Source organism: Gracilinanus agilis, chromosome 6, assembly GCF_016433145.1.
Source record: "Gracilinanus agilis isolate LMUSP501 chromosome 6, AgileGrace, whole genome shotgun sequence".
In the NCBI taxonomy this organism is placed as follows: domain Eukaryota; kingdom Metazoa; phylum Chordata; class Mammalia; order Didelphimorphia; family Didelphidae; genus Gracilinanus; species Gracilinanus agilis.
Genome location: NC_058135.1, coordinates 266,122,737 through 266,149,346, shown reverse-complemented (window position 1 = coordinate 266,149,346; position 26,610 = coordinate 266,122,737). Strand labels below are relative to the sequence as shown.

At 44.4% G+C, this 26,610-nt stretch overlaps 1 protein-coding gene across 1 annotated transcript in view; it reads right to left on the bottom strand.

Annotated features, from left to right (window-relative positions):
• LOC123252570 (exostosin-2-like) overlaps positions 1–25,405 on the bottom strand; it is a 27,084-nt gene extending 1,679 nt beyond the window's left edge. Inside the window, exons 1-5 of the mRNA XM_044681857.1 lie at positions 25,247–25,405; positions 19,294–19,859; positions 18,382–18,471; positions 5,597–5,713; positions 1,458–1,657 (exon numbers count right to left, since the gene is read on the bottom strand). Of these exons, the coding sequence (XP_044537792.1) occupies positions 1,458–1,657; positions 5,597–5,713; positions 18,382–18,471; positions 19,294–19,829 (943 nt within the window). The 5' untranslated portion in view covers positions 19,830–19,859; positions 25,247–25,405. The remainder of the gene's footprint in view (positions 1–1,457; positions 1,658–5,596; positions 5,714–18,381; positions 18,472–19,293; positions 19,860–25,246) is intronic.
• Between the last annotated feature and the right edge of the window lie 1,205 nt (positions 25,406–26,610).

The following is a 26,610-nucleotide window of genomic DNA, read 5'->3' as shown; positions in this document are numbered from 1 at the left end:
CTCTCTCTCTCTCTCTCTCTCTCTCTCTCTCTCTCTCTCTCTCTCCTCCTCCTCCTCCTCCTCCTCCTTCTCCTCCTCCTTCTTCTTCTTCTCTCTCTCCCCTAAAAAATTTTAAAAGATCATTTGCTCAAGTACTGGCTCTAACCTTCCCACCTGGTGTGAAATGTTATGGAAACAAAAAATGTAGAGAATCCAGATGATTGCAAAAGGAAAATTGGACCAGAAAGAGACCCTTCCACTCCAAACATCCAAGTTCTTCCTACTTTCCCTTCCACTCCTCCAAAAGAAAAGAAACTATTTTGAAGTGTCATGAGCCAAAACAGAAAGAGATAAAAGGAAGCTATGGAGAAGACTTGATATTCTAGACTCCTTTAAGGATAAATGAGAAAGACACACAATTCTAAGAAGAAAATGAGTCAGTGCATCTTCCAGTGGCAGGTGGAAAGCTCCAGTTTGGCCTGGAGAGACAGCCATCCAGATGTGGGTACTCATGCTGATAACCATTTTTCCTGTCTAGACAAAGGTTACTATAAATACATCTGCTCACATCATAGCTGTTATCAGCCAGACATTCCAAAGGGAGATGCCCTGCTTTGTGAGAGAAAGTATTTTAACAATCTCAGCATGGGCCAGTTCTCTTTGGAGTTCAAAAAAGTACCCCATCTCCTCGAGAGCTCTCCGTGTGCAAGCCTGTCTGCATATCAAGTAGCTAAGTGAACAACACTCAATTGTTCCCTTTGGCTGAAAGTTTCAGAATTCTCCTTTCCCTGCCCCCATACCCAAGGAATGCTAAACATCTTGCCTATAAAAACATCCCCAGAGGAGCAGATGATGCTGCCCTGACTATGGACATTGGATGTGTCACTCATTCAATAGATAAAGAATCCATACCAGGTATGGGGGAGTCACACAAGTAACCTCCACTTTTTCCTGAAAGGAAATCAGCAAAGCCCAATTTGGGCAGCTTCAACCCCAGGTCACTGCTCAGGTCCTTCAGGTTGGCAAAGTCAGAGAATACTCACACTCTGGACCAGACTCAAGGCAGCAGGATGAAACCAACTATGTTTCTCTCCCTACCTAAATGGCTTACTCAGAAGTCTGCCTATCTGGACTATGGGGTGGAGATGGCCCTCTCTAGAGCTGCATCACAGGCCCATAAGGCTTCAGCGTGGAAGGACTGCTATAAATCATCTAATGCTGCCCCTCTCATCTTATAGATGAAAAAACTAAGACACAGCAAGATTAAGAGACTTGTCCAGGGTGACCTAGGTAATAAATAGCAGGGCTAAGACAACAATCAAGGTCTTTGGGGCTCTAAACTCAATACCCTTCCATGGCATCAACCCACAAACTGTCCCACAAAAATCATAGTGAGCAACAAGAAGCCATGCCGCATCCCATTCCCATATCAGACCTGGCCTGGTTTCTCATGGTAAGAAACAGGGAAAGAACAGTACTGACCTGCAAGACTTGGGGGTAATCAAAGACCTGGTCCTTGTGGCAGCGCTTACGCGTGGAGAGGACGCCCTCCGAGAGATTGGTGCACTTCTCCAGGACCAGCACCGATTCCCCATGCTTGGCTTGGAGGGCCTCCAGGTCTGAGCGGTACTCAGGATGGAGAGCCATCTGCGATGACAGAAGAAAATACCTCCTGGGGCTGAGAGGAAGAGATCAAAGTGATTGGAAGGCCTCAGGCAGATGCTCTAGGCAGGCCTACAAAGTCTTTGAAGTCAGACTTAGAGCAAAGAGCATTCTCCCTTGAAAAGATCTGTCATGGAGTGGCCTCCCCTAGCTTTACTTGGGAATTTATTTTGGTAGGTAGTGTTCTGTTCTGTTTATGAATACATTCCACAAATATTTATAAGCTCCTACTACGTACAAGGCCTGTTGTTAGATGTTGAGGGTGATACAAAATTGAAATAAGAATCAGCCCCTTCCCTTACAGAGTTTACAGTCCAGTCAGGAATAAGACTTATAAATTATAGTTTTTCACCACATAAAATCAGTAGAGAGGAACAAAAAACAGGTCCACAAGTGGGTCCCAAAATGTTATTTCAAGGTTGGTTCTGAGAAAGTCTGAGGGTCCCACCAAACCTAGCCAAAGAGCCAACCAAATCTACCCCAAAAAAGCTTCAGGTAAGAGAAAAGGATCAGAGCTAGATGCCACATAGACTTCTGCCAGGCAAGTCAATCTATGACTAAGTTACAAAAGGACAAAACGCCTATTCCTGTACATTTGTAAATATCTGCATTTATTGGTGGGGAGAGGAATTTATTCTTTTTCCTTAATTTCCCAATAAAAGTTTCTTTTGAAAAATGCCATGGCAAAAAAAGACTTAGAACAGAATATATAACGGGCTGTGTGACTTGTGCAGATTCTTCTGGGCAAGACAAGCTCTTGCCCAACTCTCTTGGCTTCTCTTGCTACCTCGCTCATATAGCTCTGGGACTTTCTGAAAACAAGCTCTTATTCATCTCATTTTTCAAAGGGATGACCAGGTGATCAAGAAATGCCAATACATAAAGCCCTCCATTACCAGGGCATTACCAGAATTGTACTTCCTCTGATGTGAGAGGCAAGATTATCTAGAGGGCACAAGCTAAGTCAAAGTAACAGGAAAACTTTCTACGAATGAAGTGGAAATAGGGATTTGGGATCAAAGGTCCTGATCAAGGATCAAATTATGCCTTAGGACATGACTTTACTTGAAGAAATCACTCCAACTCCCTTTGTTTCAGTCTTTCATCTGTAAAATGAGGCAGATGAGATTTGATGGCCCTATGGCACTAGACTGGGTTTGACAATCAGACTTGAATGGATAATCACTTGCTGATTAACAAAATGACACAATTCTTGATACTGTTCTTTTTAAAGAGTTACTAAATGTTTAATGAGTGATGCTGCTACAAGACTGATTTCCCTCCACATATTCAGAGTTGGCCTGAAGTAGGGAGGCACAAGCCAAGCTGCATTAGGTTCTCCACTCTCCTAAAGAGGACCCCCAGACTTCAAACGAGAGTCAAGAGATTATAAAAAGCCAACACTTCTCTAAAGACAACCTAGAAGGGCAGATACCTTCTTGTCCCAGCCATGCTGGCTGGGCTCAAGTAAATAATTAAAGGCAAATGTCATCAACAAACTGGTCCAATTCCATGAAAGATTTGTCCATTCTTATGGAAGAATGAAATGAAATCAGTAATGCTTCAACTTTCTGATATAGGCCAACACCAAGAGGGCCATATCTGTCCTAGGCCACTGCCTACTCTAACACTCCATGAAGTTATATGGTTGCATCCATGGAATCTGTTCTCAGGAGGTCGACTTAAACAGAGGCAAATTAGAAAGCAGAACCTTGGCACCTGGATGTAAATGAAAGAAGGACCTGATGGTGACCAACACCAAGACACAGTCTCTCTGAGCCTTCTTTTCTTCCTGTAAAATGGTGATAATGCCACTTGTATTATCTACTTCACTATATCTTTGGGAAGAAAGCATTTTATAAATACTGAAGAGAAGCACCAAGAGGGAGCACAAGACTGGGCAGAGCTGCAACATGGACAGAAGGTCAGTCATTAATGCCCATATAGGAATCACTTGGAGGCTGAGCCCTGTGAGGTGGAGAACATCAAGAATACTATGGTCAACTGAGGACTGAGAGGTGAAGAGATCTGTCATGTCACGGGGCTGGTCAACTTTGGAACTGAGACTCAAGCACCCAAAACCCAGAATCTCCTTCCTCTACAGAGCTAAGTTTCATTGTCATCATCACTAGAATATCCTGTGGTGATCTAAATAAAGAAAATTTCTATTTCTGGGAGTGACTCAAAACTGGGGCCAAAAACAGATTTCATTCCTCCCCTAAATTGAGGTCAAAGCCTGGGGCCTCTGCTCCCTCAGTAGCCAGGTGTAGATCCCAGAAGTCACCATCATATTCTCCCCTACTGGTAGCCCCAGCCCCAGCCTTATCTCCTTCCATTTAAATATTCACTGGTGAACAAAGGAAAGCAACAAACTGTCCCAGTGACTGACTTACCCAGCACTTGAGGCTTTCTAGCCCTAGCACATTTTTCTCCCTTCTATGCACCAAACTCCCTGGTTTGTCTCTTGATCCCACCCTCCCATCAGTTCAAGGACCCTGTCTCAGCTAAACCTCACATCCCCTCCCGAAGGTCCTCTGTGCAGAATGAAAGCTTAATTAATGTTGTTGTGGTTAACTTTCCTTTCTCCCAGGACTACATGAGTATTTTTAACAAACCAAATCTGGGAATAGGTTTGTTTTACTGAAAGAGAAAGAATGAGAGAGAGAGAGAGAGAGAGAGAGAGAGAGAGAGAGAGAGAGAGAGAGAGAGAGAGNAGAGAGAGAGAGAGAGAGAGAGAGAGAGAGAGAGAGAGAGAGAGAGATCACCCCAGTAGTGTAAATTCTAAATTTAAAAAAAGATCATGTGACCTTCTAAGCCTGCTACTTGTGAAAACTATAAACTCCCAACAGCTCCTTTATAAGGAAAAAAATGACATAAATCCCACCTGAAGCCTAGCAGTAGTGGTCTTCCACAGGTTCCCATAGGGGAAAAAAAATAAAAGTGGAGGGTGAGAGGAGGTTGAAAACAAAAGGCAATGGTCTGACTACCCCAATGCACACCTCAAGAAATATGAGAAACACCCCAAGAAGCAATTCCCACAAAGCATCCCAAATCCAAAGCACTGCTGTCGCTGCCCCCAAACCAGAGGTGAGAGCTTCCTTGCCTCTTGTCAAGGGACAGAAGAGCAGGAACAGCCAAGGACAGAACTGAAGCGTTGAGGGTAAAGGGAGATGAGGCTGGATAGTGGACAGCTGCCAGTCAGCCAGCAAAAGGCCCTCTTCTCTCCAGCTACAACCTATTCCTTGTTTCTGCCCACAAGAGTCAGAGGATAAGCAGAAATTTAGGACTGCAAATCCTGAGATGCCTTAGAGAACACCGTCACTGCAATGGCTGGCATATACCCGTAGCATCTCAAAGCTTACTCAGCTAAGTCACATATTATCTCAGAGCTCAGAGAGGTGAAGTCATTTGCTCAAACTGACAAAAGCTCCCACCTACAGACCATTCACATGCTGTCTCTCCTAGGCCAACCCTTCATTTTACACAAAAGGAAACTGAGGCCCAAAGAGGGGAAACAACAAGAAAGAATCACAGGGCTCAGAGCTGGAAGTGATGTTCTCCCAGCCCCTTATTTACAGATGAGGAAACCATGGCCAAGAGATGGGAAAGCTTGCCCTGCTCATGCCAATAGCTGAATGATTGAACTTGGCCTCAACCCCAGGCCTTCTGACTCCAAATCCAGTATGCTTTCCATTACATCCCTTAATTCCATGAGACCCCACACCAAGTCACGATGTGGTCTGCCTCCTTCATTACCAACCCCCAGGCCCTAATAACCAGCCTATAAGTAGAAGTAGAAGTGTTTCCAGATCACCCAGGCTCCTTATATTGTTGCTATAAGAGCATATCTTACACATGGGGGAAAAGGGCTGTGTCTAGGTGCACTGCCTATGGCATGCCTCATGGCCCGCTCATCATAGAGAGAAAGAACAGGTTGTGCAGGGGAACACCTTACCCTGGTCCTCTCTCTGGTAGGTCCACTTCAGCAGACAGAGAGCTATAGACAGGAATGCTGACATCATAGCCTTGGCGATAGGTCCATGTGGAGAAGCCGCCCCCAGCCAAAAGAGCCCTGAAAGTAAAAAATTCAGGAAATTTTAGGGAAGAAGGAAGATTCCAATCAAATCCAAGCAGACAGAACCAAAAGAGTCTCTTTCTGGGACAACCAATGTTTCCCATCCCTGACTCACTTTTCTTTCCATTAAGGATCCCAAATTCAGTCTTATTATTCAAAAGAATAGAAGGTCGCAGGGAATGCTAGAGTGAATGCGGAAAAACAGCTACATCAACGCACTGCTGGTAGACCTGTGAACTGATTCAGTCAATCTGTGGAACAATTTGGAACCATGCTCCAAAAGTTACTACTCTTTGAGTCAGTGATACTACTAATAAATAGGCCAATGCACCAAAGAGACTGAAGAAAGAGGAAAAGAATCTATATTTACAAAAATATTTGTATTAGCCTTTTTTGTAATGGCAAAGAACTTGAAATTAACCAGGATGCTAATTAGTTAAGGAATGATTGAAGAAATTATAGCATATGAATTTAATGGATATTATTACACTGTATAATAATAAGTGGAAGGTTGCAGAAAAACCTGGGAAGATTTATATGTACTGATTGAGAGCAAAGTGATCAGAACCAATAAATTTCTATTATAACATTATAAACACAAACAACTTTGAAAGATTAAGAACTTGAATCAATGCAAAAACCACCTATAAATTTAGAAGATTCGTGATGAAAAATACTACCCACCTTCTGGCAGAGGGTAAGTAATGCACTCTGGGTGCAGACAGATCTAGTCTATTCTACATATTGCTGTCAAAGTTATTTTCCTTATATGCAGATCTAGCTACGAGATTCTTCTATTCAGCCAACTCTGGGGGCTTCCTGTTTATTACCTCTAGGTTAAACTATAAACTCCTCTATTTAGATTTTTAAGTCCTGCACAACTTGGCCCCAATCTATCTTTCCAAGTTCATCACTTCTAACCAATGTAATCTTTGCCATGTTCCTCACATGCAATGTGCCATCTTCCATGGTCCTTGCACTGGCCATTCCCCATGTCTGGAAAACATTTCTTCATTACCACCACCTCAAAGTCTCTTTTCCTTAAAGGTGCAGCTCAGGTACCATTGTCTGCAGGAAGCATCTCCTAAATCATCTCAACTATTAGTGCACAAACTACCTTGTATTTAACTACAGGACTTTGTGTGTGTGTACATGTCAAACTTAAACTGTATGTGTATATTTATGTATGTATATGTATGTTTTTAAACCCTTACTTTCTGTCTTAGTAATAGTTCTCAGACAGAAGGGCAAGAACTAGGTGAATGGGGTTAAGTGACTTGACTAGAGTCACACCACCAGGAAATGTCAGAAGCCAGATTTGAACCCAGGTCCTCCTGACTCCAGGTATGGCTCTCTATCCACTGTGCCCCCTAATTGTCCCTATGTCTGAATACAAGTATACCACATTTTATTGTGTTTTGTTTTATTGTGCTTTGCAAATATTACATTTTTTACAAATTGAAGATTTGTGCTGAGCAAGTCTATCAGAGCCATGTGGGGAAGCCCATAGCATGTGCTTCCATTGTGCCTCTGTGTCGCATTTTGGCATCTCTCAAAATATTTCAAATTTATTCATGATTATTATATCTGTTATGGCAATCTGCATCCAATGATTTCCAATGTTACTATTGTGCTTGTTTTGGAGTGCCACGAACCACACCCTTATGAGATGGAGAACTTAACTGATAACCGTCCAATGTGTTCTCACTGTCTACCAACTCGCAGTTCCCCATCTCTCTCCCTGGAGCTTCACTGTGATAATCACGCTATTGCAGGGTCTGGGCCAAAGGTCTGTCTGTGTGTATTTGTTATGTAGCTTCCCTCCCGCTCTTTGGGACTCAAGTTGCTGATCCCCTTTCTGTGACAGTAGAACCTGCCAGAGGAATGGTAGAACCGATCACCCTGCTCCAGCGCCTCCCCAGCCCAAGGCCATGCTGGGCTCCTCCATGGCTCCTGCAGAGGAGAATCCATCCTACAACTCCAGGACTTTTCACTGGCTATGCCCTAAACACAGAACCTCCTCATCTGCCTCCTGGCTTCTCTGGCTTCCTTCAAGTCTCGGCTAACATCTCCCCTTCAGCCTTTCCCAGGCCCCTTCTAGGGCTAGTGCACTATGTAGCTTGTCTGTAATACTCGTTTGTATTTTGTCTTCCCTGCTAAAAATGAGGCTGGGACTGTTTTTGCCTTTCTCTATACTCTCAGCACTTAACACAATGCCTTGTACATAGAAGGTGCTTAATAAATGCTTGCTATCTTGACATGGAGCAGCTAGGTGGCTTGGGATATAGAGACTCAGGCCTGAAGACAGAAGGTCCTAGGTTCAAATCTGACCTTAGATACTTCCTAACAGTGTGATCCTGGGCAAGTCACTTAATCCCAATTGCCTAGCCCTTACAACTTTTCTGCCTTGGAACCAATACTTAAAATCAATTCCAAGAGGGAATGGAAGAGTTTAAAAATAAACAAATAAGTGTTTGCTGACGTGATCTGACCCAAGTGACACGGCGCCTCAGACAACCCAGGATCATGCCCACACCACAGTGAGGCCCCAGAGTGGCTTATTAAGTGAGTTCACTCCAGAGCAACAGAATTAAAGCTGGAAGGGACCTGAGAACATAAGAGTAGGGTAGCTAGAAGGGAAGGCACATTAAAGACCGCCAAGCCCATCTCTCCTCCCCTCTCCCCCACCACCACCATTCTGCTGCTGAAGAAACAAAACCCAGAGTGGACAAGTGATATGTCCAGGGTCACATCCTGGGTGAGGCAAAGGCAGAGCTGTTTCGGGGGGTGAGGGAGAGCACCCAATGGGATTCAGAATCCCTCAAAGAAGGTTCAGATGGCCCAGGGCTCTCCACATTCTAGGTGGGGTCCGAAGTTGCTTGGTAAATACTAGCTCCTAAAGGACCAGCTCTGCCCTCCCTTCCCCCAAGCCCTTATTATTTCCACTATTTTTCCAGGGCCACAGAGGTGTAGCCTCATCTGTCAGCTGTCACACACCCCCTCCCCATGCCAACTCTCCTGTTTTGTTAATCCAATTCCCAGGCAGTGCGCACAAGCCCAGGAGTTGAGTGAGCCATGAGTGCTGCCTTCGCAATTTTCCAGCACTAACCCTTCATTTTCCCTCATTAGGAAACATGGGCCAAGTGGCTTTAATTGGATCCGGTGAGTGGGACGATGACACCTCATCAACCAGAGGAAAGCAGGTGTGGGTCAGATCAGTTTTTACAGTTCCTCTTTCCCTAGGGGACCAACACCCCACAAAAGGGCTGACGGGAGCAAAAGTTTTACCATTTCCATGTACTGCAGAGTCTGTGCCAAGGGGCTGAGGCTGAGAAACCACACATTCTGCAGCCCTGATGGCTCCCAATCCCCTCTCTACCCGATGACAGCCTACATCCCATCTAACAGGCCCGCTTTAAGTACAAACGCTTTCCAACCACCCCTGGAAATCTTAGGTGAAACCAAGAACAGGTTAGTGACGTAAGGCTGGGGGAGAAAAAGCCTGCCAGCCGCCAGCCCCTTCTGTCCAGCCTCAGGACCGTCCTTGGCACCTCCAGGTGGGCTGCCTGTATCCTGATAGCATACAGCGAGAATCCAGCCCCAGAGGGTTTGGGCACGTTCCAAGAATGTGATGGCAGGCAGGCTCTTTCTGGGTCTCTATAATGGGGAAGCAGTGATGGCTTTAGTATACACATGCAAACAGCACGCCTGAGAAGCAAAGACAAGGCAGCCACCCCCTGGACCCTGAGAAACCGGCAGCATGAACGTCTCAGGTCCATTACTTTGGTGGAGCTTTAAGATTTTGTTTAATTTTGTACGTTATTATATGATGAGCCTTATTATCAATCAAATAGTCATATTATGCTATCAATGAGGCACAGGTCGGTAGGCCACCCTAACGCGTTACAGTTTTAAAGCACTCAATCAATCATACATTAACATATTATACAAATCAAGTTACACAAGGAAGGATACCAAGGAAAATGTGACCCCAAAAGGAACCTCGACCTGGCCACTGAACCATCTACTTATCTAATACATATTCCACAGAAAAATTGATCAGAAAGTGATTTTCTGGAAAATACATTCTTTTTGCCAATTGACATGAAATCAGAAGTAATTCCCTAGGGGGGAAAAGGCCAATAGACTGATAGAAAAACTTGAACATTAAAAAATTCTGTGTGCAGAAAAACACAAGAGCTAGGTGGGTTCTAAATGCAGTGAAAATGTGTTAACAGTGTTAAGTGAAGCACACTACAGAAAGGATTCCAAAGAGAACTAGTTTTAAGTAATTTCTCAGGTATGTTACTGAGCTTATAAAGACCAAGTATTTAGTAGGAGACTATTTTGTTCTATTTTCAAAGGAAATTCCTATTTTGTTTTCTAACCCTGACACACCCTCAATCAGTTTCCCATTCTCTCATCTTCATGATGATTCCTAAGCTTTTTAGATCTTACTTTTAAAAACTAATTCGATGTGTAGAGAATAATTTGCATTACTTTCAACATTTTGTAATGGTGAAATGAATGATGAATTTGGTGTGATTATGGAATTAACTTCATATGGTCCTCCAGCTCAGCATATTATTGTCCTGATTGGACAAAACTCTCAGAACTAGGAAGCACTTGGCCAACTCTAAGATCTCCTCTGGGTCCCTATCTCTGGTTCATTCCTCAGGTGATGGAATTCTTCCATGCCTAGATATCCTTTAATTTAACACTCATAGATCATGTCCTATCTTATGTGGGTATTTAAAAGAGCTAATCGAATTATACAGTCATTTCATATTCAGCTAACTCCTTAAATATGATATAACCCAGCCAGAAAAAATGTGTAAATTCAAGGTATCAAGGACTTTTAAAAGAATCCGGGTCCTACCTTTTTAATTACGTAAATTCAAAATTCTACAAAAAGTTATTTAAGCCAACACACACACACACACACACTCACTCTCTCTCTCTCTCTCTCTCTCTCTCTCTCTCTCTTTCTCTCTCTCTCTCTCTCTCTCTCTTACCCTATAGGGGCATGTTAAAATTAGCCCCTGTTGCAAACTGCCCTGCTAAAAACTTCATAAAAACACAAAGCAATAACAGTAGCAATGAAAGCAGGCTCAAGCAAGATCACTGGATTTCCCTAAGCCAAAGCAGCCTAGAGCAACTAAGGGGGCAAACTTTTTCTCCCTCAAGTCTGATCCTGGGTAGAAACTATCATTGAAGCTTACTTAATTCATCAGTCATAGACCATCAGCACAGAAGGAGACCTGAGCACACTAAGTGTAGAATATTAGCACAAAGGGACCTGAAACATCCCTCACTGTTTAAAGAGGGGTTTTTTGGCTCCCAGATCCTGCAATTTTGAATGTGGAACAATAAGAAACTGAATGACTACTGACTATTCACCAATCCAGAAGCCTATGTGGGCTGCAAGATAAAACTTTCCATATGAGATGGAATAAAATGATCTATCACTCACCATTTTGAAGGCTGGGTGTGTGTGTGTGTGTTGTGTGTGTGAGAGAGAGAGAGACAGAGAGAGACAGAGAGAGAGGAGAGTGAGAGAGAGAGAGGAGAGAGAGAGAGAGAGAGAGAGAGAGAGAGAGAGAGAATGAGTGTGTGTTTAAGGAACATTTTTTGACCTTTAGGAACCTTACCATTCAGAATTAACATGAAGTCAAAGTTATCTCTGTTTAACTGACATCCCCTTGCCAGGATATGAAGTTCTATTTAACATATGTGCTGGTCAGAAAATGAAATTGCTCTCTCATTCATGCCCAAACACCATTCTGACAATCATGTGCCAAATAGAGCTCAAGCTTTTGCAAACAAAGACAGGGAGCAGGAGGTAAAGACATTGCATTTCTAACAGCTCTTTCCTTTTCCAGCTCAGTCTCAAGTGTTTCACATTCCACAATAACCAAATCCATAATAAAGTAGCCCATCCAGCAGCCCAGGAGCCAGCAATCTGGAGGTGCAGGGGATTCCTCCTCTCCGGGGCTCTGTGTGTGCTGTGACTGCCCTCTACAGACCAGTGGCTTTCCCACACTGCTCCAAGGTCAGGAGTCCCCTGTTACCAACTGTTGCTGGCAAGAATCAGGGTGCTGCTCCCCCCACAAAGGGCTGGGCTGTTTCTGAATTCAAATGTAACATTTCTTAACTCTTAGAATTACCCCTTAAGAAGTTGGAGGAGAAACCTTGAGTGAAGCCAGTAAACCAGATCCGCCACAAAGCCTTTGAGCAAGTCCCCTGGCTCTGGCTCTGATTTTCCTCATCTATAAAATGGGGCAGAGGACTCGCTGCCTTCTAAGGTCCCCTCTAGTTCCTGGTTATTAGCTAACGTATGTCTGTGAATCAGCAATCATTTATTCAAACATTTAGTAAGTTCTCATGTGCCAAGGACTGGGGGTGGTGCTAAAAGAAAGGTCATGATGATGGAGAGATTAAGAAGTGCTCTGCTGCCATTTGGAAAAGCCCCAAGTACTGAATGGAGGGAAGGTTCTCGGAGAACTACAGTAAACATTTCACTTACCAGGATGCAAGGGAAAGATGGGTTCAAATTAATTCAGGTCTCATATCAAAAATGACCATCGAGGTGGCACTATGGCAACCACAAACTGATCTAAGGTCAGGAGGATGGACAGCTAAGTGGTATAGTGTACAGAACATCAGGGCAGGAGACAGGAAGACTCTTCTTCCTGGGTTCAAATCTGGCTTCAGACACTTAGTAGCTGGGTGACCCTGGACAATTCACTTAACCCCACTTGCCTCCGTTTCCTCATCTATAAAATGAGCTGGAGGAGGAAATAGAAGTATTTTTGTCAAGAAAACTCCAAATGGGGCCATAAAGAGTTGGACAGGACTGAAATGACTGAACAATTACTGTTAGTTAGCATTAATATAGTGCTCTAACATATGCAAAAACTTTCACATGTTAACAGATTTGAAATGCACCCCAAAAAAACCCTATAAAGGAGGTATCTATCATCCCCATTTTATAGATTAAGAAATCAAGGCACAGAGAGGTTTAAGGGTGACTTGCTAAGGGTCACATAGCCAGAAGGTTCTGAGGCAGGATTCAAACTCATGTCTTCCTGACTCCAAGTCCTAAGCTCTATCCAATGTGCCACCTAGCTATCCTCTCTTTTATTTTATTTTATTTTATTACTCCCTTTTGAACCATGGGTTTTGATCATCTTTTTAAAATTTTACTAACTTGGCAAAACCAGGATAGTGGATCCAACATTTACTGCATTATTGAGGAACTTGAGTCATTACTGGGTCCTCATTCAGAGCCTTAATAAGCATCATACCAAATTGTAGATAAAAGTGGAAAGGATATAAAAGACTGACAGAATCTCTGTAAGCCTCTAAAAGTTGCTTTTTCTAGGGATAAATAATAAATAAGCCACAGTCCCTTGTCCCTCAGGCCCAGGAGAGTGAGCCCGCGGGATCTGCATGCTGGTTGTGGCTAAATGTCCAGAAGATGAAGCACAAACTCCAAGAGCAGTTTCATTCCTTGAGAGGGGCCGAGAGGGCCAGAGGAAGGGGCATTTTCAAGTTCTTCCCCTCTCAGCTATCACCTCCAGAGCCTGATGCTCAGTGGGACACAAACACAGGCCTGGCTCTCTGAAGGCAATGCCAGAGGAGCCCGAGCTTTGGCAGGTTCTCCGAGCAGGGAGGACACCAAGCACTGGTGCTGTCCAGGGGCCAAGCGGCCCAGCTCAGAGAGGCCTTCGGCCAACAGCTCACGGGCTGGCTACCACCTAATGGGACTTTTTTCAGCAACCACAGCTTATGAAGCCAACTAGTAAGCAGGCAGGTGTTTTTCATTTTTATAGGTGATGAGGAAGGATTTGTGCTGATGAAATTTAAATGGTGAAGTATCCTTCTTTACATGAAGAGTCACTGCTGCTGCTGGAGGGGGCCATAGAACAAAGATGGGGAATACGCCATACCCTGCTGGAGACAGTCAATGTGTTGGCTATTTTGGCCAAACTACTTTTTTCTTTCCCTTAAAATTTTTGTTACAAAGTAAAGCTCCCTGATTAGGGGAGGGAGAGATAGATACAAAAAAATGACTGGCATTAAGGCAAGAAAAAGAAAAACTTGGAAACAAGAGCACAAGAATGATCATGATCTAAGGAGGCTCGAGCACTGCAGTCAATCTAAGCAATGGCCAAGAGTGTGTAAGATTAATAAGTGACTGCCCCAAGACCAGGCTATGGGGGTGTCCCGGGGTCCATGTGCCTCCTTCCTCCCAGGCTAGCTAAGCCTCAGCTTTGGTCCTAGCCAGAAAGAAGGGCCGAGGACACACTGCTCACCAGGAATCTAGACTGGCCCCAAAGCAACCTTTTCCCATTCCCAGTTTTTTCAGTCATTTTAATTTTCTGGATGAGCCCAGAGACCCGGCCCTCACCTCCTATGTGGCTTCTCTGTGGGGGTTACTTTTGGAAGGGAAAGTGAAACTGCAGAAGGGGCTGAGCTTAGGGTCCTGCCTCTGACCCCTTCCTGGCTGTGAGGCCTTAGGCAAGTCACTTCCACTCCCTGAGTCTTCTCCACAACAATGTGATGCACGCATTTCCTGACCCTAATGTTACTGACTCATGAATCTGGCCCAGTGGATAAGAAGGCTGGGCCTGGAATCAGGAAATGCCGAGTTCAAACACAGCTTCAAACACAAAGGACTCCAAGTCCTTTGTGACCCTGGGCAAGTCATTTTACCACTGCCTGCCTCAGTTCCCTCAACTGTAAGCTACTGTGAGGATCAAATGAGATAATCACTGGAAAGGGCTTTGCAAACTTCATGTATATAAATGGTAGCTGTTATTGTTGCTGCTGCTTTTACTGCTGCTACTACTTCCCCCTCCTCATCCTCCTCCTCTTCTTCCTCCCTTCTTCAGATTAAACCTGCCTGTGCTTTGGGAGATGACCTTTAGGAACTGCCAGGACCACAAAGTTGTCGCCTGCAGACTGACCGCTGACTGGCCTTCCTCAGGTTTGCTGGCAGGTCCCAGGCTCACACGTACAGCCTGCAGGCACAGCCCTAGTCAGGCCCTCACCCGATCCAGCCAGGGCAAACCTGGAGCCACGACCTCAGAGGATCCACACGCTGGAGGGGCCCCACAAGGCCACATCCAGCCCCCGCCCCCGGAGCTCTCACAGGCGGGCACCAGGCCCTCCCCTCTGACAGCCCTGAGACTCTCCTGACATCAGCCCAGAAGCGGCCTCTTTGCCCCTTGCACCCCTGGTTCTGGTCCTGCCCTCCCTCTCTCCACCCTGATCTGGCTTGTCTGCACATTCCCTAGACAGACAGACAAATGAGGAGAGCAGGCACTGTTTAAGGATCGCTTCTGGATAAAGCCATGCCGGCTTTTAGTAAGAGCTGCCTCCTGGCCCTCGGGCTCACCATTCTCTCCCTTAATAATATGTTCCAGGTATTTCCCATGATATTGGCTGAGCTCACGGGTCTCTCATTTTCCCACTCTACTCTCCTGGCTTTTTGTTTGTTTTTTTTTTAAACAGAGCCATCTGCCCTCTTCCCATCCTGCAGGAGCTCTCTAGTTCTTTCCAAAAAATGTCTCAGAGATCACTGCTAGTGATCCAGCAATCACACCTTCTGGCACTTCCTCTCAGATGGCTCTGGTCCAGGGTGATGATCTGAACTCACAGACAGTAGCCAAAGGCTGCCTTACTATCTCTTCCCTTGTCTTGGACTTCGAATCCCCACTCGTTTCTTTTTTTGCTCTATCCTTTCTAATTCACAGTCTCCTTAGTAGAGAAAATACAGAAGTCAAGAAGGAGCTAAGTGAGTTTTCTCAGTGTCCCCCATTTTCTTTTCCTGTAGCCCTGCTAGGAGGATGTATCAGAAGAGGCTGATCTAAACATCAGCTTGTTAACTGTAATAAGGAATGTCAAGGTAGATAAGTGAAAACTTTAGAAAAGTATATTGAAAAATGCAAGCTTGAGCTGAACATTCTAAAGGCTTCTGGAATGTGGCTGAAAGGCCACAGGGCTTTTGAACTCTGGGACAGTTGGGAGTTTTGCCACTGGTGGAGGAGCTTGTGCCCTGATCTCACTGGAAAAACCCCACTTGGACTGTATTTTGAGGAACTACAAATAGGTCTGGATCAACAGCTTTGGAGGGTGGACCTCCAGGTCTGTGACACTCACTGGAGTGACCCAGTGGAGTCTGTGGACCGTCCCAACACCCTGGACCCTAGGGCAGCTGAGAACATTGTGGGAGAAAGCAGTGAGATCCCCAAAACCTTGTCAAGCTTGCATTTAGCCTAGTATAGTGTAGTGTTTTATATTTCCTGGACTACCTAAACCCGTTTCTTCCCTCCTATAGCTGTTAAGAATAGTGTGCCCCATTTCCCATTTGCCCCATCTTATTTTATTATTAAAATCCTTTAATGTTACTTCCTACTGTCTCAATATAAGCCCAAAAGACTCACAAAAGCTTAATTAGTTCCCCTGGCTAAGTTGAGTGTTTAACTGCCATGCCAAATATTCCTGTCACCCCCCATTCCCCTATTTCATCTCAGATCTCACAGTTTATTTAGTGTTTGGGTGACAACAACATTTGCCTTCAAGGCTCTCTTACCACATGGTGTTTCTGTCTGTATGTCAAAATTACTCAGGATTCTTGAAGAGATATCACAATCTTATCCAATGATCTTCTGATAATGAACATACAAAGAGAAAAAAACCAGGGAGACATGTTTGCCTAAATAGTTCATGCTATCAGTGCAGGGTCCAAGCTGTAGACAGTGAGAGCTTCCAAATATTCCTGGTGCAAATAACATTGTGCTGATCAAAAGAGCCTCAAAGCACTGCAGAGGCTCCTGGTTGAAATTCAAGACTGCGTACGAGTTTGGCTTATGAAAATGGTCAGTCAATGAACCAGCAGTTCTCAAGAGACGAAACCCAAGCTATCAACAACCATATAAAAAATGCTCCATTATCATGAATCACTCATAAGAAAAATGCAAATTAAAACAACTCTGATACTCAATTTCATAGCCATCAGATTGGCAAAGATGGCAACAAAGGGAAACATTAACTGTTGTCAGGGAATGTAGAAAGACTGGCACACTGATGTACTTGATGTTAATGGCACTTTGATATGGTTCTGCCATTCTAGAGAGCAATTTGGAACTATAACCAAAAAGCCCTTAAAATTAAACTGCACCTATCCTTTGACCTAGTGATACTATTACTAGGTTTATACTCTAAAGAGATAAAATGCAAAGGGAATGATTCGACCCATATGTACAAAAATATTTTATAGCAGCACTTTTTTGTGATTAAAAACTAGAAAATATGGGGGTGCTCATCAAATGGGGAATGGCTGAACAATCATGGCATATACATGTAATGGAATATTATTGAGACAGAGGGAAAGTATGAAAGGGATGGAATCAGAGAAACCTGGGAAGACTGGTAAGAACTAAAGCAGAGTGAGGTGAGCAGAACCAAGAGAACAACTTCTACAGTGACAACACAGGGAAGAAAATCAATCCTGATGGAGTTAAGGTTTCTGATCAATGTAATGAACAAGCACAATTCAGGAGCAACAAAGAATCCTTTAAGCCATCTCATGACAGAGCGGGGAGGGATGTAATACATATTTTCAGATATGACAACTGTGGATTTGTTTTGTTGGACTCTATTTATTACAAAAGAGGGTTGGTTTGCTTTTTTATGTTTCAAAGAGAATAAGAAGTGGGGTAAGTATGTACAGAAAAAGAAAAAAGGGTCATCGGAGCATTTTTTAAAACAGAAGAAAACAAAAGAAAGACTGAAATATAACAAGCAATGTAACTTTAGAACATGTCAAATTTATTGTTACATTTTTTAAAAGAGCAAACTATTTGTTATTCAGATTTGCAGTTTCATATGGAAGCCTTGTTTTTTGTTCTTTGTATTGGGAAATACTTGTATTAATTAGTATTTGTCATTTGTAATAGTTTGGCCTAACCATCTACATAGGAAAAACGGAATGGAAGAGAGCTTACTGTGCAGACTCTAAAATGCAGTTAGACAGACAGCCTATAGAACTTGCCCATCAGCATATTGACATAGGACAGATACTGCAAATGGATGTACAAAATCCAGAATAAAAGAGGAAGGGGAGAGCCAACTATATTATCTATAAGAAATGGCAGAGCTCCTTTAATGATCCTGAACTTCTCTCTTAAATCCAGGCCTATCTTTTTTACTACCAGGATTCGGCCAGTGTTGTATGGCTGCCACAGAATAGTCACAGAACAGTATAGTCTCCGAAGAATTAAAATTCAGAATTACTGAGAACACTATGTAGAAATAGTTTTGTATCATGAAGAGGGTAACCAAACCAGAATACAAGATCCCTTTTCAGAATAATGGTGGTTGGGATCATTTTTTCAATTCATAATTGAAGGAAATGTTAAATTTCAGTTGGAATTTATTGATCTTTTTTTCCCATTCAAGTTCACAGACCCTCTGAAATCTGTCCATGGATCTCCATATAAAATTCCCTAATCTACACTATTTTAAGCACAGTTTCTTTCATAGGGAAGAAAGGGAAGGGATAAATCAATGGATTCCAATAAACAGCAGAGATGACATCCTTCCCTTGCTTTGAATCTTCAGTGACCTACCACAGAGAAAAGCCAAAGGTTGCCTACCTGTCTCTGGGGACATCAAGGGCCGTGTTATAATCTGGAGGTTCCCCAGGCAACATATTGAACAACAGTTGATTCGTACCTCGATCCCACCTATCAAAAAAGAAAAGGAATAGGAGATTCAAAATGTTAATTTCTAGGAAGGAAAGCCAAGAGCTACCATAAAACTCTGCCTCTAAGTCTGGAAAGGGACTTTCTACCACGGACAGAGTCTATTCTTGGAATCCCACCCTCCCAGGAGGCATTTTCTGGGCTCCCTTTAAAGCACTCGGAGGCATGAAGAAGGCCTCATTTAAGATGCTCAGGGTTTTATTTGTGATTCCCATCTCCTGCCCTCTCACGAACCACACAAAGAGGTTCACACAGAGTTAGACTGGCCTGGCTGGAGCAGACCAACACTGAAGGTAATGAAAAGGCCAGGAAAGAATTTGCTCCCATCCTTTTGCACCCATCCCTGATGCTCAGGACAGAGTAGGCATGTCACAAACGTTTCTTCAAAGAAGAGACAGAAGGCAGGCATGGAAGGCATTCTTCCAAATGCGCAGGAGAAAACAAGACAAAGTTCAGAAGGAAAAAGAGTCTAGCAAGACAGCCTGGGAACATACAGAAGCAGCTTTTTTAAAAGCAAGCTGTAATGATAAAGACTTGCCGTTTCTCATTTTAAAAAAAGGAAAGAGAAAGGGGTCTGCTTTAACTTGTCCCTCCCAGGGCTAAAGACTTTGAACTATGGTAGCCCAAACAGCTCACGCTCCATGTGAGCTCCCTTCTCCTCTGGGCAGCTTCCAAGCACAAGGTCAGGACCCCCCCTGCACTCCCACACACCCTCCCGCTGCAACACCCAGCTAGCCCTGGCCCCCCAGAGCCCAGCGAGAGGGAAGAACACTGAGGCTTGGGCCCCGGGGCCGGGCCGGCTACCTGGCGAGCTGAGCCAGCGCCTGGGCCGTCTCCTTAACGCGCAGCGTGTTCTGGTTGAGCACGTCTATGGACGGCACGAAGAGGCAGGCCCGGTTGATGTCATCCGTGTAGAAGTCGCTGTCTGAAATGGCCGCGAGCAGCTCATTGTACTCCCGGGAAATGGTGTTGCTGACCGGCACGCCGAAGTCATCCACGTACTTCTTCAGCGAGTAGATGTACACCTTGATTTTGTTCTTGGGGTTGAAGCCGCAGCGGTAGACGTCGAAGCAGGTGTGCATGCGGCAGCTGAGGTCCCCCCGCTCCGGCAGGGGGCTGTCGGCCGGCAGCCGGACCACCGGCACGTCGTGCACGCTGCGCTTCTCCACCGCCCAGTCGCTGGAGGACTCGATGGAGTGGGGCCAGAACTGGAACACACCGGTGGCGATGAGGCCCAGCAAGACGACCGAGAAGAGGGTGATGTAGTAGAGGCGGTGCTTGGTCTTCATTCTGGGGATGAGGGCAGGACCCCGGATGTTGTACTTGACCGGCGCACACATACTGACGCACACAGCCTCCTCTTCACACACCTGGAGGCCAGAAACAAGACACAAATAAGCGAGAGTGTGGGGAGACACGAGAGACTGAGCGGGGCTGCTCAGGTCCTCACAAGACCACAATCGTGAACAGAATTTAAATTCGGCTCATAAAGAAGACTGAAAAAACATGATTTTTTAAAAGAAAGACTGTTTAGTCTGGGGGTTTTGATACACAGGCAAATGGAAAATTAACAGAACAGAGTCTCTGCTCTCTCCCAGAAAACCTTGCTTCTGAACCTGGTTCCCCCGTTTCTTAGCTGGATGGCCGAGGAGCTCCACAGGATCATAGAATCTTGAGCAGAAAGGAAGCTTGGTGTCTTTTAATCTGATCCCCAAGAAAACTGACTCTGAGAGAGGTAGAATGGCTCTCCCCTCCATCCTCCAAAGAGTAAATGATGAGGGGCAGCAATGTGGCTCAGTGGAAGGAGCACCAGGCCTGGAGTCAGGAGAACCTGGGTTCAAATCTGACTTAGACACTTCCTAACTATGTGACACTGAGCAAGTCACTTAACCCCATTTGACCAAAAAAAAAAAAAAAAAAAAAGTAAATGGAGGAGCCAGGATTCAAAGTTTGGTCCTTGACTTCCTGGTCTGATGCTCTTTCTATCATTCCACATACCTTGGTTTCTTTATCTGTCAGATGGGAATGGCAACACTAACACACCTTTCTTCCCAGAATGGCTCTAAAGATCAAATGACGGAATGTAGGATAAGGGAAATAGCATTATCTTCCCTCACTTTTGAGAAACTGGGACCACCTTGGACAAAGAGATAAGTGGCTCTCGCCTCTCTCCCTCATCTGTAAAATCAGGGGTCTTGCACTACATGACCATCCATTTCAGCAAGAAATCTTTGGGCTTCGATGTTGAGAACTCTCCTCAGAAGGGCAAGGTCTCTGTATACCCCCTACCATAATCTCTTGCACCTTTTGAATACTTCTCTTTTTGCCTCAGTATCCTTGCCTATAAAAAGAAGGTGCTGGATAAGCTGAGTTCTTAAAATCTGTCCCAACTCTAAAACCTGCAATTCTAAAAATCCAACCTAAGGATATTCTACAGAGTGATGGTCATCCAACACAGTCCCTTATGTATCATAGATTCATCAAAAATCACTTATTGAAGAACACAAGGAGAAAAAAGATGGCATAGTCACTCAGTCAGTAAATATTTATTCCATAATGTATGTGCGCTGGGGATATAAGGAAAGGAATAAATGATGTCCCTGGCTTCAAGGAGCAGGACCTAGGAGAGACAAAATGTAAATAACTATGAACATACACAATACGGAGGAGTTTGTCAAATGACAAGCTTACAGAGACCACACCAAAAAAGGATAAATCAAAAAAATACTTTCGATTGTGAAGACATGTACAACTGGTGCAAGTGAGGGCCATTCAATCCGAAACATGAAAGAGGCCATACTAAATCCAGCTCTACCAAAGGCTCCACAAGTGGGCAAGATATGGGATGCTGCGAAGATTCTCTGCCTTTCTCCTCAATTGTAATAGAAAGGATACTTTGAAAGAGTCAAAGGCAATTTCTTTCACAGTCCTAGTTCTTCTCTTCCTACTTTAACCCCCATCACACACACACTCTAAACATGGGATCACCATTCTAAACCTATCCCAAGCTACCCAGACTCTCACTCTCTTTACCTCTGAATCAATGCTTTAGTTCTTTCAAATTGCCCCCAAAGATTAAACTAATGACAGTCCTAACTCAGAGTACCAGAAACCTACCCCTTAACACACATCCCATTCCTGAAGTATTGCTTTTCATTCTCAAAACAGAAACTACATCTACACTGACCCAGAGGCAGCAAGTACCTCCAAAAACAACTCAACCTTCCCAGAATACATCTCCAAGATGTTACAACTCCCTTTAACTCAGCTCCCCAATGGAGGGCCCTGGAGGAAATATGCTAATCTACTCCTGAATGGTCACTACTGCTAATTCCATCCTAGGTACCCTGGATCAACATGAAAAGAATCTCACAAGACCCATTCACTTCATCAAGTCCTATAAACTTCACGTCCCATTAAACAAATCAAACCTGCCCATCAAAACACTAGAATCATTTGACTAGTGGCCAGGCACTGAGTCACTGGAAAAATCCGCCTTTTCCCCTTCCTCCTGCCTAGAGAAAATGAAATGATCTCTTCTTGGAATTACTTATCCAAAAATTTACCTGAACATTTCCCAAGCACTTTGGACCATGATATATTTGCTGAGTCCAATGTTTCAAATCGCACCTTCTTTTTCCTCTAGCTCCCTGTAAAAGAGGCAGCAGAACCCTCAACCTGATTGTGAGGCAAACAAAAGCAAGAAAAGTCAGAGGGATAGTTCTCTCTTCCATATAAGAGCACTCTCATTAGAGATATATTCTTTTAAGTCCACAACACTAGTTTTCAAATCAAAACCTCAATCTTCCTAAGGTTTGATTGGACTAGCAAACACAAATAAAAGGCAAAAGAATACTTTAATCTAAAAACAGGCAGCATAAATACTATCACTGAGAAAACAGGAACTACTCTATGAAGCAATTGTTCTTTCCAGCACTGACTTAGTAGTAAATAAACTTCACTGTATACATTCCTTGGAATATTAAAGCAAGTTACAAATGAAATATGTAGATATTTATAGCAGAACCTGGAAAAGGGAAGGAAGCAGGCTTAGGGTATAAGTCAAGGGAAGTAGGGCTAAAATGGAATCAATTCTAGAGTTTAACAGCCACAACATGAATGTTAATGCCTACTTACTTTGTCTATTTTAGTTAACAATCTAAGCTTTGATTAGCAATCATTTAGCCAATTTATCTTAGGCTATCTGAAATTCAAGGGCATTTTAATGGAAGCGGCTTTATCCTCAGAAGAGACAGGCATCTGGGTAAAAGCAGCACTGAAGACAGAGTCAAGACAAGCAAGTTCTAGTTATATCTCTCCCACTGACTAGCCACATCATCTTGGGCAAGTCAGTTCCCCCCTCAAGGCCTCAGTTCCTCCCTGATAATATAACAAGGGAAGGTATAGACTAGAGCTCCTAATTACATAAAATTCCTTAAAGTTTAGAAAGACTTTTGCATAGAGAGCCAGCCTCAAAAACAGGAAGAGCTGAGGCCAAGGAGCACATCTGACATACTGGCTGTGTGCCCCAGGGCAGGTCACTGAACTCAATGCTCTGGGCAACTGTCAGACAATATAAATTGCAGAGAAGGTGCCAACCTGCATTAGCAAAAGGAGTTTTCTCATCCAAAAACTCCCTATACCAGTGAAACTGCAGGTTCAATCCATATTCTGTCCTCATAACAAATCTAAAGTAGGTTAAGTGTTACAGTGCTACCCATTAGAGATACTTGGGCCCTGAAGTACAATGGTTAGCTCATCTTCCTACCAGTGAGTGACAAGGACAGGACTCAAGCACCAACATTCTGACTACAAATCCAGTATGATCTAAGTCTCAGCTCTAAGATACCATGTCTCAGTAACCTCTCCAAAATGATAACCACCCAGTTAAATTGCTTTTAAAAATCGAACTCAGGATCTACATACAACTAAACCAGCAACCTTCTCACTACAATAAAAGTAAAACCAAGGGCCAGTTAGACAGCATAGTGGGTAGAGCAGCAAATCTGGAGTCAGGAGATCCTAGGTTCAAATCTAACCTGACACTTCTTAACTGTGTGATCCTGGGCAAGTCACTTAACCCTGATTGCCTAGCCCTTACAAGCCACTCTTCTGTCTTAGAACTGATATGAAGGCAGAAGTGAAGGCTTTAATTTAAGTTTAAAATTCAATTTAAAACTCAGAACCACAGATTTCAGGAAGTGCTCAGTAATAATCTAATCCAATCATCTCTTTTTCCAGGTAAAGGAACTGAGACCCTGAGAAATAAAATTATTTTCCCAAAGACTTTCTCCTAAGCTATAGTCCCACATCACCAGCTGCCTTTTGGACCTCTCCAACTGGATGTCCTATAGACATCTCAAACTCAACATGATCAAAATAGAAATTCAATTGCTGTCTCCTCCCACAAGACCTTCTGTCTCCCAAACTTCCCCAGAATGCTACCATCTTCCCAGTGACCCAGGCTTCTACTTTGGTGTCATCCTAGATTCCTTACTTACCCCACATATCCAATATGTCACCAAATCTTGTTCCGGCCTTTACAGCATTTCTCTCATATGTCCCCTCTTGTCAAAGTCAAGTCTTTATCACCTCTAGAGAGCTTTCTAATTGGTCTCTTGTCTCTCCACTTAATCAGTCCTCCACCTAAAGTCTTTTTCCTAAAATTTAGGTCTGCTCATGCTATAGTGCTACTTAAGAAACTCCAGGGGTTCCCATGCCCTCCAGTCTTCTGTTTAGCATATTACTATGTGCCAGGCAGGCAGCACAAGATGAAACAAGCACCAAAGCAGGAGATGCATGAGCTATCCTGAATCCCCACAGGAGCGGCAGGAAGGGAAAGGTCAAAGAGGGAGTATGGGTGTAGCTAAGAAGGAAATCTTACTAAATCTCTGCAATAAGATAAGAATTTAGAGTAAGAAAGGGATGAAATTAAAGAAAACAAATTTGGGGAAAATATATGGTAAAGAGGAACAGAAAAATAACATCAGGAAAGGGAAAGGAAAGGTGATAAAATGGAAACATTTAAGAAAATTAGTGAATTCTGAGTGCTTGAATTTTAAAGTAGGGTGGTGTGTCTTTCCAAATATCCAGATACTGTCTCCTACAAAAACATACATAGGACAGGCAGGAAAGGGGCCTTTTCCTTCCTCTCCCATTTCACCTGCCATCTCCCTTCCCCTAGCTTTTGCATTTGCCCAGATGCCCCCAGTTAGCTGAGGTTTTCTTCCAGCCATTCTGCTGGTGGGTTTGGGGAGTGGGGAGGACTATTCCTTACCACTCTTCCCTCCTCCATTCTCCTTTTACAGTCTCTGACACCCCCCCCCTCCTCTCCCCTCTCACTAGGGATACACTATCCCATATCTTCCTCCCTCTCCCATTCTCCTGAGGGTTGGGGGCGCCAAACTGCCCCAGACCCCATCTCTCCATTGAGGGGTACACAATCCCCCTCCCTTCTCCTCATTGTGGGAACACACTGCCCTGACCTACCCAACTATCCCATTAGAGGGCATACTATCCCCCCAATTCTCCCGGTGGGAGTCACACTGCCCCTGAATTCTGGGGGGTGTAGTATACTGCTCCGGACATTCCCTCCCCTATCAGGGTAACACTATTCCTTCCAGGCTCGGGAGGGAGGAGCGAGGGAAAGGGTCACACAGCCCCTGCTCCCTCCAACCCCTCCCCATGGGAGTTATACTATCTATCCCCCCATTCTCTGGGTGGGGGGTTACACAGCCCCTGCTCCTGACCGGCTTACCTCCGCCTCAGGCCCCGCGCGGCGCCCTCGGGCTCCGTCACCGCCTCATGCCCCGCTCAGGGACGAGAGGCCGAGGATGGGGGTGCTCCAGGCTGGGGTCGCCTTCAGTTCCGGGCCCGGTTAGGATGGGAGGCCGGCAACCGCAGGCACTCACTCAGAGGCCGGCCCAGCCCCCTGACACTGACAGGCTGCGCGCGGCACGCGACACACTGCGCATGCGGAAACGTAGCCAGAGGTGCTGGGGTGGGAGTGCGCCCCCTAGCATCAGGGAGGAACCAGCGCGGGCTCTGCGGCTCGAAAAGCGAAGTCAGTCCTCTCCAGAAGGCATACAATCCTCTTTATGAAGGCAAGTCTTGGTCAGGAAGAACTGCGCGTGCGCAAAAAGGAACTGGCGTCTGTAGCCTGAGCACCTAAGAGAGTCCGTGATTTCTTTGCCTATCCTCCATAGACCCTGCGGAGTTAGGGTTGGGGTCAGGAGGGAGGCATCATCACCGAAGGTGTTAGGACTGAACCGAGCTATGGACTTGGGTTTAGGAGCTTTGGGCTCCTTTCTCTCTTTGTGACCGTGGACAAGACACTATCTCCACTCTGAAACTCAGTTTCCTCATCTGTAAAATGAGATCGTAGTGTCACGTGGGACGGAATCCAAGATCTAGCCCAACCCCTTCATTTTTCAGACCAAGGAACTAAGACCCAGAGAGGCTAAGACTTGCCCAAGGTCACAGAGGCCATTACCAGCAGAGCACTCCAAATCCCGGGCTCTTCCCACTGCCCAAGGATTATACTACCCATGGGACTTCCGTCACAGAGATTGTGAAGATCCAATGAGATTCAAAACCTTCCATTTAGGCACTGGCTGCGCAACACAACCTCTCAGCTTCATTTCCCCTATTTGGTGGTGTTTGTTTTTTTTTTAGTTTATTTATTTTATTAATTAATTTAGAATATTTTTCCATGGTTACATGATTCATTTTCCTCATTTGTAAAATGAGGACAATCCAGAAATAGTATGATGGGATAATGCCAAGTCAGAAGATCCTGGAGTTGGTAAATCCTGGCTTCAAAATGTGATGATGATCAAATCTTATAACCTCTCTGTTATAAAATGGAGATAATGCCTGGAACCTGTTCATGGCCAGTGTGAAGTTCAAATGAGATAACGCTTGCACAGTGCTTTGTAAACTTTATCAGTTTTTGTTATTAAGAAATAAGGCCAACTGTGTGACCCTGAGCAAGTTACTTAACTGCTATTGCCTAGTCCTTACTGCTCTTCTCCTTAAAATCAATATTTAGTATTTAGTAGGAAGGAAGGAAGGAAGAAAGGAAGGAAGGAAGGAAGGAAGGAAGGAAGGAAGGAAGGAAGG